General features: G+C 56.8%; 1 protein-coding gene across 1 annotated transcript in view; it reads left to right on the forward strand.

Moving 5' to 3' along the window:
• Positions 1 to 7,902, forward strand: part of LOC117889018 (atherin-like) — an 8,800-nt gene extending 898 nt beyond the window's left edge. The window contains exons 2-6 of the mRNA XM_034792821.1: positions 12 to 470; positions 4,590 to 4,989; positions 5,503 to 5,596; positions 6,171 to 6,282; positions 6,888 to 7,902. Coding sequence (XP_034648712.1) covers positions 12 to 470; positions 4,590 to 4,989; positions 5,503 to 5,596; positions 6,171 to 6,282; positions 6,888 to 7,046 — 1,224 coding nt within the window. The 3' untranslated portion in view covers positions 7,047 to 7,902. The remainder of the gene's footprint in view (positions 1 to 11; positions 471 to 4,589; positions 4,990 to 5,502; positions 5,597 to 6,170; positions 6,283 to 6,887) is intronic.
• The last annotated feature ends 3,650 nt before the right edge of the window (positions 7,903 to 11,552 follow it).

Consider the following 11,552-nt stretch of genomic DNA (forward strand, 5'->3'; position numbering starts at 1 on the left):
CCCGCGCCCAGCCGCCCCGCCGGGGGACCCCGGCGCCGGCCCCGACCCAGCGCCCCGGGGGCACATCCCGCCCCCACCGCGCTTCCCCGCCCGGAGCGTCCCCCGCCGCGCCCCGCTCCCCGCGGGCACCGGTCCCCACCGCGCCCCGCTCCCACCGGGCAGCGCCCCGCGCCGAGCCGGCCGCGCCGCCTCGTAGGACCGGCCGGGAGCGCCCTGCGCCCCCGGCCCCTGAAGAGGCGGCCCCCGAGCGCAGCTCCCCGGTCAGCCTGCGGGAGATAGTGCGCTACCTGGGCGGGGATGGGAGCGCGGCCGGGGGCGGCCGGGTGACCCGGGGCCGAGTCCAGGGGTTGCTAGAGGAGGAAGTGGCCCGCGGGAGGCTGGAAAGGACCCGCTTCGGCAGCATCGCCCTGGCCCGGGCGGAAAGGGGGCCCCAGGGCCGCGCCCCCCACGCCAGGGCGCACCGGAGCAAGGTGAGCGCGGGGGAAGGGCCTGGGGCAGGTGGCATGAGTGTCGGGGTGGGGGTGAGCGGCGCCCCGACCCCCGGAGGGACAGGCAGGAGTTGGAGGGTGAGCGGTGACCCGGGAGGAGGGGCAGTGGCTGGGGCGGGAAGCCTGGGGCAAGTCGCACGCGAGTACCAGGGTGGGGCGAGGGGGTGCGGTGCCCCGGAGGGGGCGGAGCAGTGTCTGGGGGCGGGGGGAGTGAGCGGTGCCCTGGCCGGGGGGGGGGGGGTGTCTGGGAGGGGCGGGGGGAGTGAGCGGTTCCCCGTGTGGGAGGGGCTGTGTCTGGGGTGGGGGAGTGAGCGGTGCTCTGGTCCCGGAGGGGGGGGAGGGGCAGTGAGCAGGGGGCAGTGCCCTGGGCCCCAGGGCAGGTTTAGCTCAGAAAAGGGTCGGCTTTGGGTGTTTGGGATAGGACCTGAGTGTGGGGTGGAAAGGGCTGCCCAAGATAATGATGGCTGGGCGGGGGTGGGGTACATAGGAAGGGGCTGCACATGGAGTAAAGGGATCAGGGCTGCTTGGGGCAGGGATGCCTGGGAGTTAGGGGTCAGGCAGTACTCTGGTGCTTGTTTCCAGGGAAGGCACCAATGACTAGGCCCTGGGGCTGCCTCTTTCACTCCTGTACAGGCACATGCCTGGGGAGTCACAGGACATGCAAGGTATCGAGAGGCAGGACTGCCTGGCACACCATGGGGCATCTGGGGTGGGTGGGACCATGGGCAGTACCAGTCAAAGGAGCTTAGAATGAAAGCAGCTGTGGGAAGCGAGTTGGGTGAGGTCCAGGATTGTTCCAGTTTAGGATGCGAGCGCTGCTGTAGCTTCTGATCTGCTGGGGCCTCCTGTCCCAGCGAGATCCCTGGCTGCGACGCGTTGGGCTGGATGGTCTGTGTGATGGATGGGTCTGTTCATACAGCCTCCAGGAGTGCTACTCTCACAGCAAAGCATCCAGGAACAACCCACCTGCAAGCAGCTTCCCGGCACGGGCCCAGCCCTGCCGGACAGCCCCCTGGCAACCAATGAGGGGCCGAGCACAGCCTTACGATAAGAACAGCTTTCCTGGGTCAGCCCAGTGTTCCATCTAGTCCAGTAACCTGTCTGAAGGGAACAGGGCAATTAGCGAGTGATCCCTCCCTTGTCTGCCGGTCCCAGCTTCTGGCAGTCAGAGGCTTAGGGACACCCAGAGCATAGGGCTGCCTCCTCGACCATCTTGGCTAATAGCCATTGCTGGACCTATCCTCTATGGACTTATCTCATTCTTTTATAAACCCAGTCACAACATTCCCTGACCACGAGTTCCACAGGTTGGCTGTGTGTTGTGTGAAGTACTTCCTTGGGTTTGTTTTAAAGCTGCTCCCTGTTAATTTCTTTGGGTGACCCTTGGTTCTTGCATTATGTGAAGAAGTCAATAATACTTCTGCATTCACTTTCTCCACACCACTCCTGATTGTATAGACCTCTATCATATCCCCCCTCCCCCTTTGTCTCTTTTCTAAACCGAACCGTCCCGGGTGTTTTAATCTGTCATACAGAAGTTGTTTCAGCCCCCTAATCATTTTTCAGAGGGATAGCCTTGTTAGTCTGGATCTGTAAAAAGCAACAAAGAGTCCTGTGGCACCTTATAGACTAATAGACGTATTGGAGCATAAGCTTTCGTGCGTGAATACCCACTGCGTCTGACGAAGTGGGTATTCACCCACGAAAGCTTATGCTCCAATACGTCTATTAGTCTATAAGGTGCCACAGGACTCTTCGTCACTAATCATTTTTGTTGCTCTTCTCCATGCTAAAGAATCTTTTTTGAGATGGGGCAACCAAAACTGCATGCCGTATTCCAGGTGTGGGTGCACCATGGATTCATATAGCGGCGTTGTGATATTTCCTCTCTTACTATCTTTCTCTTTGCTAATGGTTCCTAACATGCTGTTAGTTTTTTGACAGCCCTGCACATTAAGTGGATGTTTTCAGAGAACTATCCATGATGTCTCCAAGATCTTTCTTGAGTGGTAACATCATTTTGTATCTGTACAGTTGGGATTGATTTCCAATGTGTTACTTTACATTTATCAACATTGAATTTCATCTGCCATTTTGTTGCCCAGTCACCCAGTTTTGTGGGATCCCTTTGAAACTCTTTCCAGTCAACTTTGGACCTTGAGTAATTATGTATCATCTGCAAACTTTGCCAGCTCACTGTTTGCCCCCTTTTTCAGATCATTTCTGAATATGTCAAACAGAACGGGTCCCAGTACAGATGCGTGGGGGACCCCGCTATTTATCACTCTCCACCATGAAAACTGACCATCTGATCCTATCCTTTGCTTCCCATCTTTTAACAATCCAGGGCCCCTGATGCAGCCCTGCCAGGCAACCCTAAAATCTCTGCCTGTGTTTTGGGGTGGCTGTGTTCTTTGTGCAGTGCCCAGCCCAGTTCTAACTGGGACCTTTGGGCACTACCGTAATATAACTATAATGAGAGCACTCCGCATGGGCCTGGCTGGCAGCCCGGCAATAACAAACCAGGCATCTCTGGCATGGCCTCCTTGTGCAGGCAATGTGCGGGGGGAGGCCGCTGATGAAAGGAGAGACAGATTTTGCTGAAGAACTTGGACTTTCACTCTGTTTTGCCGCGATGGTTGTAAAAGAACAAAGCGGGGGGAGGTTTATTTTCTATTTAAAAAATATATATTTTTGTTCCTTTTAAAAGCAGAGGGGCGTGGGGTGTAATTATCTTCTAAATCCTAACGAGCTATTTTAACAGGCTCTGTTAAAACTAAATTGGGAGCTCCTGATTTTGCTTCAGATGTTTTTTGTTGGAGTGAGATTAACGCCTAGATGCCTCAGCTGAGATGGGAAGGGGGAGTGGGCTCCTTCAGGCTGGGTGCTGCACAGGCCCCCATCTGAGATTAGAGAGCCACCATTGTGCAGAGTGCTGCACAGGCCTGTGGGGGGAGAGAGTTCCTGCCCCTGATAATTTATAATCTAGACAGACAAAGGAAGGATTATCCCTGTTTTACAGCTGGGGAAACTGAGGCGCAGGGCAGTGACTTGCTCAAGGCCACTTGGCAGGCCAGTTTCAGAGTTGGGACTAGAGCCCAGGTCTCCTGACTCCTAGGCTGGTGCCACATCCACTGGACCATGCTGCCTCTGACCTATTTCTACCCCCAAAGCTCATGTTAAGTCCTTTGTTTACAACAAACTCTTCCCCCAGTCCAGTGCTGCCATGTGTCAAAGTGGTCCTGGAGCTTCTAAGAATGGGTCCAGCTGGACGTGCGCCCGGTAGTCTGCTCCGGCAGAGGGGTTGCCGTGGCAGCTGGCACTCTCCAGGAGGAAGTCTCTTCTGATGAGGTAGTTTGTTAGCCCAGCAGCTTCCTGTTTGAGGGTCGATTTTTATGCTGTCACCAACTCGCTGTGGTTAGATGCTTAGCCCTGTACCCTAAGAGCAGGGCCGGCTCCAGGGTTTTTGCCACCCCAAGTGGCGGGGGGGAGGGGGGAAGCCGCGATCGGTGGCAGCTCCAGCGCACCACTTTCTTCTTCGGCAGCAATTCGGCGGCAGGTCCTTCCCTCCAAGAGGGACAGGGACCCACCGCCGAAGAGCCCGACGTGCCGCCCTTTCCCCTTGGCCGCCCCAAGCACCTGCTTGCTCAGCTGGTGCCTGGAGCCGGCCCTGCCTAAGAGTTGCCTAACACTAGAGCAGGCAGAGTGCTAGAGAAGGAAGTATGGGGACTGGAATAGTGGGGGTGGAGAGCTGTGGGGGTTGGGATCAAGGAACACCTCCAGAGCTGGGGGGGACCCAGATTTGGACTAGCAGGGGGCTGCAGGCAGGATTGAGGGGCATTGGCAGAGCTGTGGCGGGGGGAACCCCATGGTTGGGATATCAGGGGGCTGTGGATCGAGATTGAGGGGCGTCGGCAGAGCTGATGTAGGTGGGGAGCCCAGGGCTGGGTTACCAGGGGGTCCCAAGTCAGGAAAAGTGGCTAGATGGGGCCCAATGGTGGGTAAAACCAGGAGCCCCAGCTGTGCCCAGAAGATGCCCTGTGCAGGGCACAGGGGAGCAGCTTCCTGGGGTCTCTAACTCTGGATTCTTGGTGTCCGCAGAAGGCCGGGGAGGAGCCATCGGAGGAGAAGGGGGAGGAGGAAGAGGAGGATGACGAGGCTTCCACCATGTCAGAGGGCTCCGAGGCTCCGGACTACGAGGGGGCGGGCGCCGGGGCTGGGTTGGAGAGTGACGGCAAAGCAGCCCCCGCTGAGCAGAGCCAGATGAACGGGGACTGTAAGGACAGCAGGCGTGGTGGGAAGGACTGTCCCACGGGGGGTGGCCACGCCAGGGACTTGCACCCCCCGGAGGAGCACTCCCCGGACAAGGGCTCCGAGCGCCCCCACCGCGAAGGCAGCGAGAGGCGTCATGCCAAGGCCTGCTCCCCTGGGGAGAGCGCCTGCCAGCAGTTCGGGATGGGCAAGAAGGAAGGGGGCTCCTACGGGCAGCCAGACAGAGCAGGTATTGGAGTGGGGGGACCCCAGGGGCTGGAATTTCTCTTAGGGAAAGGGGGTAAGAATGAACCAAGGGTCTGTTGGGGTGGGGTGAGGCTGATGAGGTGCAGTGGCTGAGATCACTCGTGAAATGAGTTTGGCAGGTCTCAGCCTTGAGGATGTTGTGAAATTCTGCTCAGCTGGGCTGGCTGACTGCATTTGGGGACAGCTCTGGAACTGGAATATCCAGGGGGCTGCAAGATGGGATTGAAGGGCATTGGGAGAACTGTGGGAAGGGGGAGCCCAGGGCTGGGATAGCAGAGACTTGCAGGTCAGCATTGAGGAGCATCAGCAGAACTTTAGGGGCGGGAGGAAAACCAGGACTATGGGACAAGATTGCGGGGCATCAGTTGGGCTGGAGGAGATCAGGGGAGCCAAGGGCTGCGGTGGGCCAGTTTCCTCATGTTCCGTGGGGAGGTGAAAGCCCTGTCTGTGATTGTGCCATGCCTGACATCTCTCTCTCATTCTCTCCTGCTTGCAGTCTCTCCAGCCGTTGCGGGCGCGGACCCCCCTGTGCCCTTGTCCCCCGGGCGGCCCGGCGTCCAGGCAGCGGATGGGACACTGTTCAGCTGCGTGTAAGTCCTGTGCTCACTGGCTTCTTGCCTGCCCGTCCCCCTCGCTGCCACCAGGGGATGCTCCTTCTGCCCAGTGCTGGGGCTGGTACTTAATCTGTGAGCCCTGTGTGAGCAGGTCAGACTCTAAGATGTCCCCGTCCCACTGGTTATCAGCCGCCCCCCCCCCTCCCCCCCGCGCGGCTGGGTCCTTAAATCTCCACATGTGACATGTTTCCCTGCTGCTTCCGCCAGCCCCAGCAACTCCTGGTTGCACCAGTGCCCCAACCCCAGTGGGAGCCTTCAGGGCCTGCCACCCCCATGGCAGGGCCGAGGCCCTCCATGCTCTGGCAGCTCCCCCATTCCCTTCCTGCCTCCATTAACCCTTGGCTGCCTGGGGACCCCTGTTGCAGAGAGGGACTGGCTCTCAGCCCCCTCCCCTCGAGATGTCAGGGGACTCCCCCTGGTGCGGGTGTGGGAGGGGATGAGGCCGGGGAGCTCAGGCCTGGTGATGAAGGCAGGTCGGGGACTGTGTCTGCTTGGGAGGTGAGGGTTGTGGCCGGGACCCTGATCACTCTGTTCCCCATCCCCCGCCCAGCTCGGTGAAGAAGGAGAAGCCCTCAGACCCCGTGGAGTGGACAGTGATGGACGTGGTGGATTATTTCACGGAGGCTGGATTTGCAGAGCAGGCATCTGCCTTTCAGGAGCAGGTCAGTGCAGGGCTGATGGATTCTTCCTAAAAGTGTGTGGGAGTGTGGAGGGGCTTGTGGCCCCTCCCCTTCCCCCTGAGGACCCACCCCCCAACCAAGCCAGAAGCTGGAGCCGGGCCGGGGAGCGTGAGCCCCTGGTTTCAGGCCTGGCCTGGGGGTGGCGCCTCGGGGGCTGAAGAGCTGCAGCTGGGCCTTGATAACAGCTGTCTGGGCATGGACCCTCCATTTGCTCTGGGCGGGGGGCCCGGGGGATGGGGACACGGGTCGGGTGCTCCTCTTGGCCCCCCCCACTCTGGGCAGGTGGAGGGGCCCAGGTTCCCCACAGTTGCCCTGGGGCCGCTCTTACCTGGCTGGGCTCTAGCTCCTGGCCTGGTCAGGGGGCAGGGCCTCAGGGAAGAGGAGGGGCAGGGAGCTGGGCCTGTGGTGAAAAGTGGACGGGCCTTGGCCCCTCCTGTTCTGACACCCCTGGGTCAGTGCTCAGGGGTGGGGGCAGCTGCCATCTCGGAGGCAGGGAGCAATGTGTGGAGAGAACCAGTCCCCTAGAGGAGAAAGGCCCCATGTCCCATTCCCCAGCCCGTTAACCTTTCCTCTGTCGCCCCTTGCAGGAGATCGACGGGAAGTCCCTGCTGCTCATGCAGCGCACAGACGTCCTGACCGGGCTGTCCATCCGCCTGGGCCCCGCGCTGAAGATCTACGAGTACCACATCAAGGTGCTGCAGCAAAGCCACTTTGAGGAGGACGAGGTGGATTCCTTCCTGGGCTGAGCAGGGAGAGGAGAGTCGCAGCTGGGGCCGAGCGGGACTGTGCCAGCAGCCACTGCCTCCTGCCGGTCCCCTCCCTGCCTGCTGCACCCCTTCCCCGGGTGCCTTGGGAATCAGCCCTCCCAGCGTCCCTCTGTCTCCATAGAAACAGATGAATGGGGGGGTGTCAATCAGCCTGGGGCTTTTGGTGCAGGGGGGAGGAGATGGAAATGACCCTGGCATCCTAGCTGCGTCCTCCCACCTCTCATGATTAACCCCCAAGTGGTGGGGGAGGGGTAGAAAAAACTGTGGTGGGGAGGGAGTGAAGGTGTAGGCTTCAGAGGAGGGGTTTACAGGGGTGTTTTTTAGGGGGAGGGGGGAATCAGTGCCCAACACTGCCCCCTGGCTCCTCCACTGTGTGTTTATTCGCTTGGTTAGTCTCACATCGTAGCATCGTTGGCCATTTCAAGCTGGGGGCAGGTGGGAGAGGTGGATTTTTTGCTCATTTCATGCCCAGGAGATGTCTGAGGACTTTGAGGGCCTCTTTTAGCTCTGCCCCTCCCCCCACCCCCAACTCAGGACATGGCACTCTGGTTTGATCTCCCCTCTCCCTCCCCCCCCAACATCTGGTCTCCCTGCCGTCTGGATGGGGTGGGTCAGGGATTTTTTGGAGGTGGGTGGGGCACTGGGTGGTGCCCTGCATCAGGGGAAGGTTTTAACAGGGGATCCTTTTTATTCTCTGGTTGGGGTGGGGTAAATATTTTTTTTTTTTTTACACATATCAATGGTTGCTACCCAGAGTCAGTCGCTTTTTAATATCGCACCCTCCCCTCCCCCCACCTTCCTTTTTTTTTAAATAAAAAAAAAATCTTAAAAACAAGAGAAACACCAATCGGTTCATATTTCTGGACCCTTTCAGGATGGGAGGGGGAGGGCAGAGCTTAGGACAGCCGAGAGATGAGTAGTGCTTTTGGGAGGAGGCTGGGAGTCAGGACTTCTGGGTGCTGTGCCTGGCTCTGGGAGGGGAATGTGGGCTAGTGGTTAGGGCGAGAGCTGGGGGTCAGGGCTCCTGGAATCTGTCCCCAGCTCTGGGAGGGGAGTGAAATCTAGCAAGATTATTCCCACTTTAGAGCGGGGATGTTCAGTGTTAGATCAGTAGCATAGAACCTAGGAATCCTGACTTCCAACTGCCCCCCTCCCCACTCGACCCTACTCTCCTCCCAGAGCTGGGAGTCCTGTGCTTTGGCACCTCCCTCCCCCCCCTCCCCCCAGCCTTTGGGGAAGCAGGTTGTTAAGGAAGGAATGCTGGCTTCCTGTTAGCCCAGCACTGAGGGACCAGTACCCAGAGGATGGAGGTGTTTCCTCTTGTGCTGACCCCATCCCAGGTAAGAGCTTGGGGGTGAAGGGTTTGAATCTCAACTCACCTGGCTTTGCTCCTGGGGAGTGGAGTGGGAGTGCTTGGAAACCCCTTGGGGCCAGAGCCCTTCCTCTCTCCATGCTCCTGAGGGCTACTTTGACTGCCCCAACCAGTGCCTGATTGTTGGAGGTGCTCTCTCCATTTTGGGCTAACCCAGTGCCCCATGAGGGGGTGCCGTACTGCAGGGTGGGGGCTCTGTAGGGGGCACTCTCCCCTAACAGTCAGTGTTGGCCCCAGTGTCACACCAGGGGCTGCCTTGCTGCAGGGAATGGGGCAGGAGCTCAATAGGGGGTGCTGGCCCCAATAGACAAAAGCAGGATCATTACTCCCATTGTATAGGTGGGGAAACTGAGGCCCAGAGCATTAGTGACTGTCCCAAGGTCCCAGGTGGAATCTAGCAGAGCTGGGAATTGAAATCCGATCTCCACAGGCCCCCTTGCATGTCTGATTCCAGTGGGCTCTGCCTAGCCCAAAGGGCAGGCAGAGCACGGGGAGTTGGTCCCTGTGGCTGTGGGAAGAGGGCCATGGAGAAAGGGTGGCTGCTGGGCACAGCAGCCAATATTTGCTGAGCTGGGTTTGTCCATTGGCATCCCCAGGGCAGTGTCTGTGCCCCCCCGCAAGTCACGCGAGCTGCACTCTGACAGCGATGGCGTGGGACAGAGCCTGCCCTGTTGTGGAACGGCAGCACCGCACCTGGAGCAAAGCTAGAGCCATTGACCACCCATCACAGAGTGGAGGGAAGATGAGCTGGGGCTGTCCCCTAGTGGAGGTGCGGGCCAGGTGATTCTCTGTCCCCACTGAAGGGGGGAGAGAAAGCTTGTGCCTCTTCAGCTGCCCCTGATGGCAGCTGCCTTCTGGTGGGAAAATAGAAATTGCCAGCCAGGGCCTCTGCCCCCCTGTTCCACCAAGCCTGTATCCCTGCAGTGGGAGCACCCACCAGCTACTGCTGAGGAAGGTGGAAGAACCTGGCAGATCTCAGTCTGGTCTCCGGGGCAGAGTGGTTTAAACCCTGAGGTATAATATCCAGAGGAGAATTACAATTCTGTAAACATCCAACTTGGGGCTTGTTGACCTTGATTCCATGGAGGAGGACAGGACTAGCGGGAGGGGACTTCAAAGAGCAAGAAAGCAAAAATCTGCTGCAGAAGGGATCTAGGCCCATATCCTCATGGGTGCATAACTCCCATTGATTGCAATGACTTCCTGTTGATTTCAAAGGGAGCTAAATCCTTCTGCCCATCCAATTTATCCAACAATATCAGCTAGGAAACAATAATTCTTAGCTCTCCCATAGCACCCTTTACAAAAGTGAGCAGTATCAGTATCCTTACTTTAGAGCTGGGGAAACTGAGGCACAGAGCAAGGACAGGACATGCCTGAGGTCACCCAGCAAAATTGGGACTAGAATCCAGGTCTGTTGGCCAGTCTAGCGCTTTGTCCCTGGTTAAAGACTTGGAGATCTTTAGCTGCTTTGGCAAAGCTTGAGTTGTCTTTTTATGTATTTATTTAAGTGCCCAACTTAAGATGCTGCTGTGGCCTGTATCAGTGAGGGGATGCTGAGACTTGCTGAAAACTAGACCCTCCCCTCCCCCACCCCCCTCTGCTTCCTCTTTAAGGCACTGTTGATTAAATCCCCATCCCAGCTGGGAGTGTTCCCATGTCAGCTGTGGGCCACCCAAACTGCCTATGCAACAAGAAAGAGATGGGAGATCATTACTAGCTTTAGGGGAGGCGGGGGAGTGGAAGAGCCACTGCAGGTTTGGGAAGCATCAGAGGTTAAAAATTGTATTACAGAAGGTTTTTGCTTTCAAGTCACTTATTTGCAGTTACCCTCTCCTCACTGAATTTGGAGGGTGGGGGTGGGAGAATGGCCGTATTTTACTCTCACTGTAAAGAGGAGGGTTTGGAGATTCTTGGATTGGGAATTAAGGGATCATCACCAACCTAAAGAGAGGCAGCCCCACTCTAGTGTAATTCTACAACCCAAGGGGGATCCCATTCAGCAGAGTGTGGCCCCCAGAGAGGCAGGGGGTTAGAGCAGGCGTCTAAGGCTATGAGGTCACGTTGCTGCTCAGCTGCCAGCAGCTGTGACCCTGGGGGAGTCGCAGCAACCCAGCTAGCATGGGTGTATTTAGCTTCTAAACTTGCTGGAGAGAGATCTTAGCATCAGTGTGGCCAGTTCTCTGAAAATGTCAGCTCAGGACGTACTAGGACAGGGACAGAAAATACCATGAGCCTAGGCTATAAACCCATGGGGGCACCCCCTCCCCTCTTGTGTGTGGGTCCAGCTGTCCCATCTCAAAAAGGATCCAGGGAAACTGGAAAAGATTCACATAAGGGAAACAAAGATGACCCAGGATTGGGAATGGCGTCTATACAAGGGGAGATTAAAGCAATTTGGCCTTAGAGATAGGTAAGGGTGGGATATTATAGAGGGCTATAAAATCATGACTGGCAGAAAAGTCTCCTTTTCCACAATACAGAAGTGTAGGGGAAGGGGGGGGGTCAGCTGATGAGATTAAGAAGAAGCAGGTTTAATACAAAGATGAGGAATGCAAAATAACTGTCTCAGAAGGAATTCTTTGGCAAGGGGGCTGGGGGTCATAGTGGATCAAAGAAAGCCAACATCATTGTGGGATGTATTAGCAGGAGCATTATAAACAAGACAATTCTTCTGTGCTGATTAGGCCTCAACTGGAGTATTGCATCCAGTTCTGGGTGCTGCATTTCAGGAACAATGGGACAAATTGGAGAAAGTCCAGAGAACAGCAACAAAAATGAGTAAAGGTCTAGAAAACATGACCTATGAGGGAAGATTGAAAACATTGGGTTTGTTTAGTCTGGAGAAGAGAAAACTGATGGGAACATAAGTTTAAGTACATAAAAGATTGTTACAAGGAGGCAGGTGAAGAATTGTTCTTCTTAACCTCTTAGGATGGGACAAGATGCAATGGGCTTAAATTGCAGCAAGAGTAGTTTAGTTCGGACATTTGGAAAAAGTTCCTGTCAGGGTGGTTAAGCACTGGAATAAATTGCCCACGGCAGGGGTGGAATCTCCATCACTGAAGATTTTGAAGAAGCAGTTAGACAAACCGCTGTCAGGGATGGTCCAG

The sequence above is a fragment of the Trachemys scripta genome, chromosome 16 (genome assembly GCF_013100865.1).
Source record: "Trachemys scripta elegans isolate TJP31775 chromosome 16, CAS_Tse_1.0, whole genome shotgun sequence".
In the NCBI taxonomy this organism is placed as follows: domain Eukaryota; kingdom Metazoa; phylum Chordata; order Testudines; family Emydidae; genus Trachemys; species Trachemys scripta.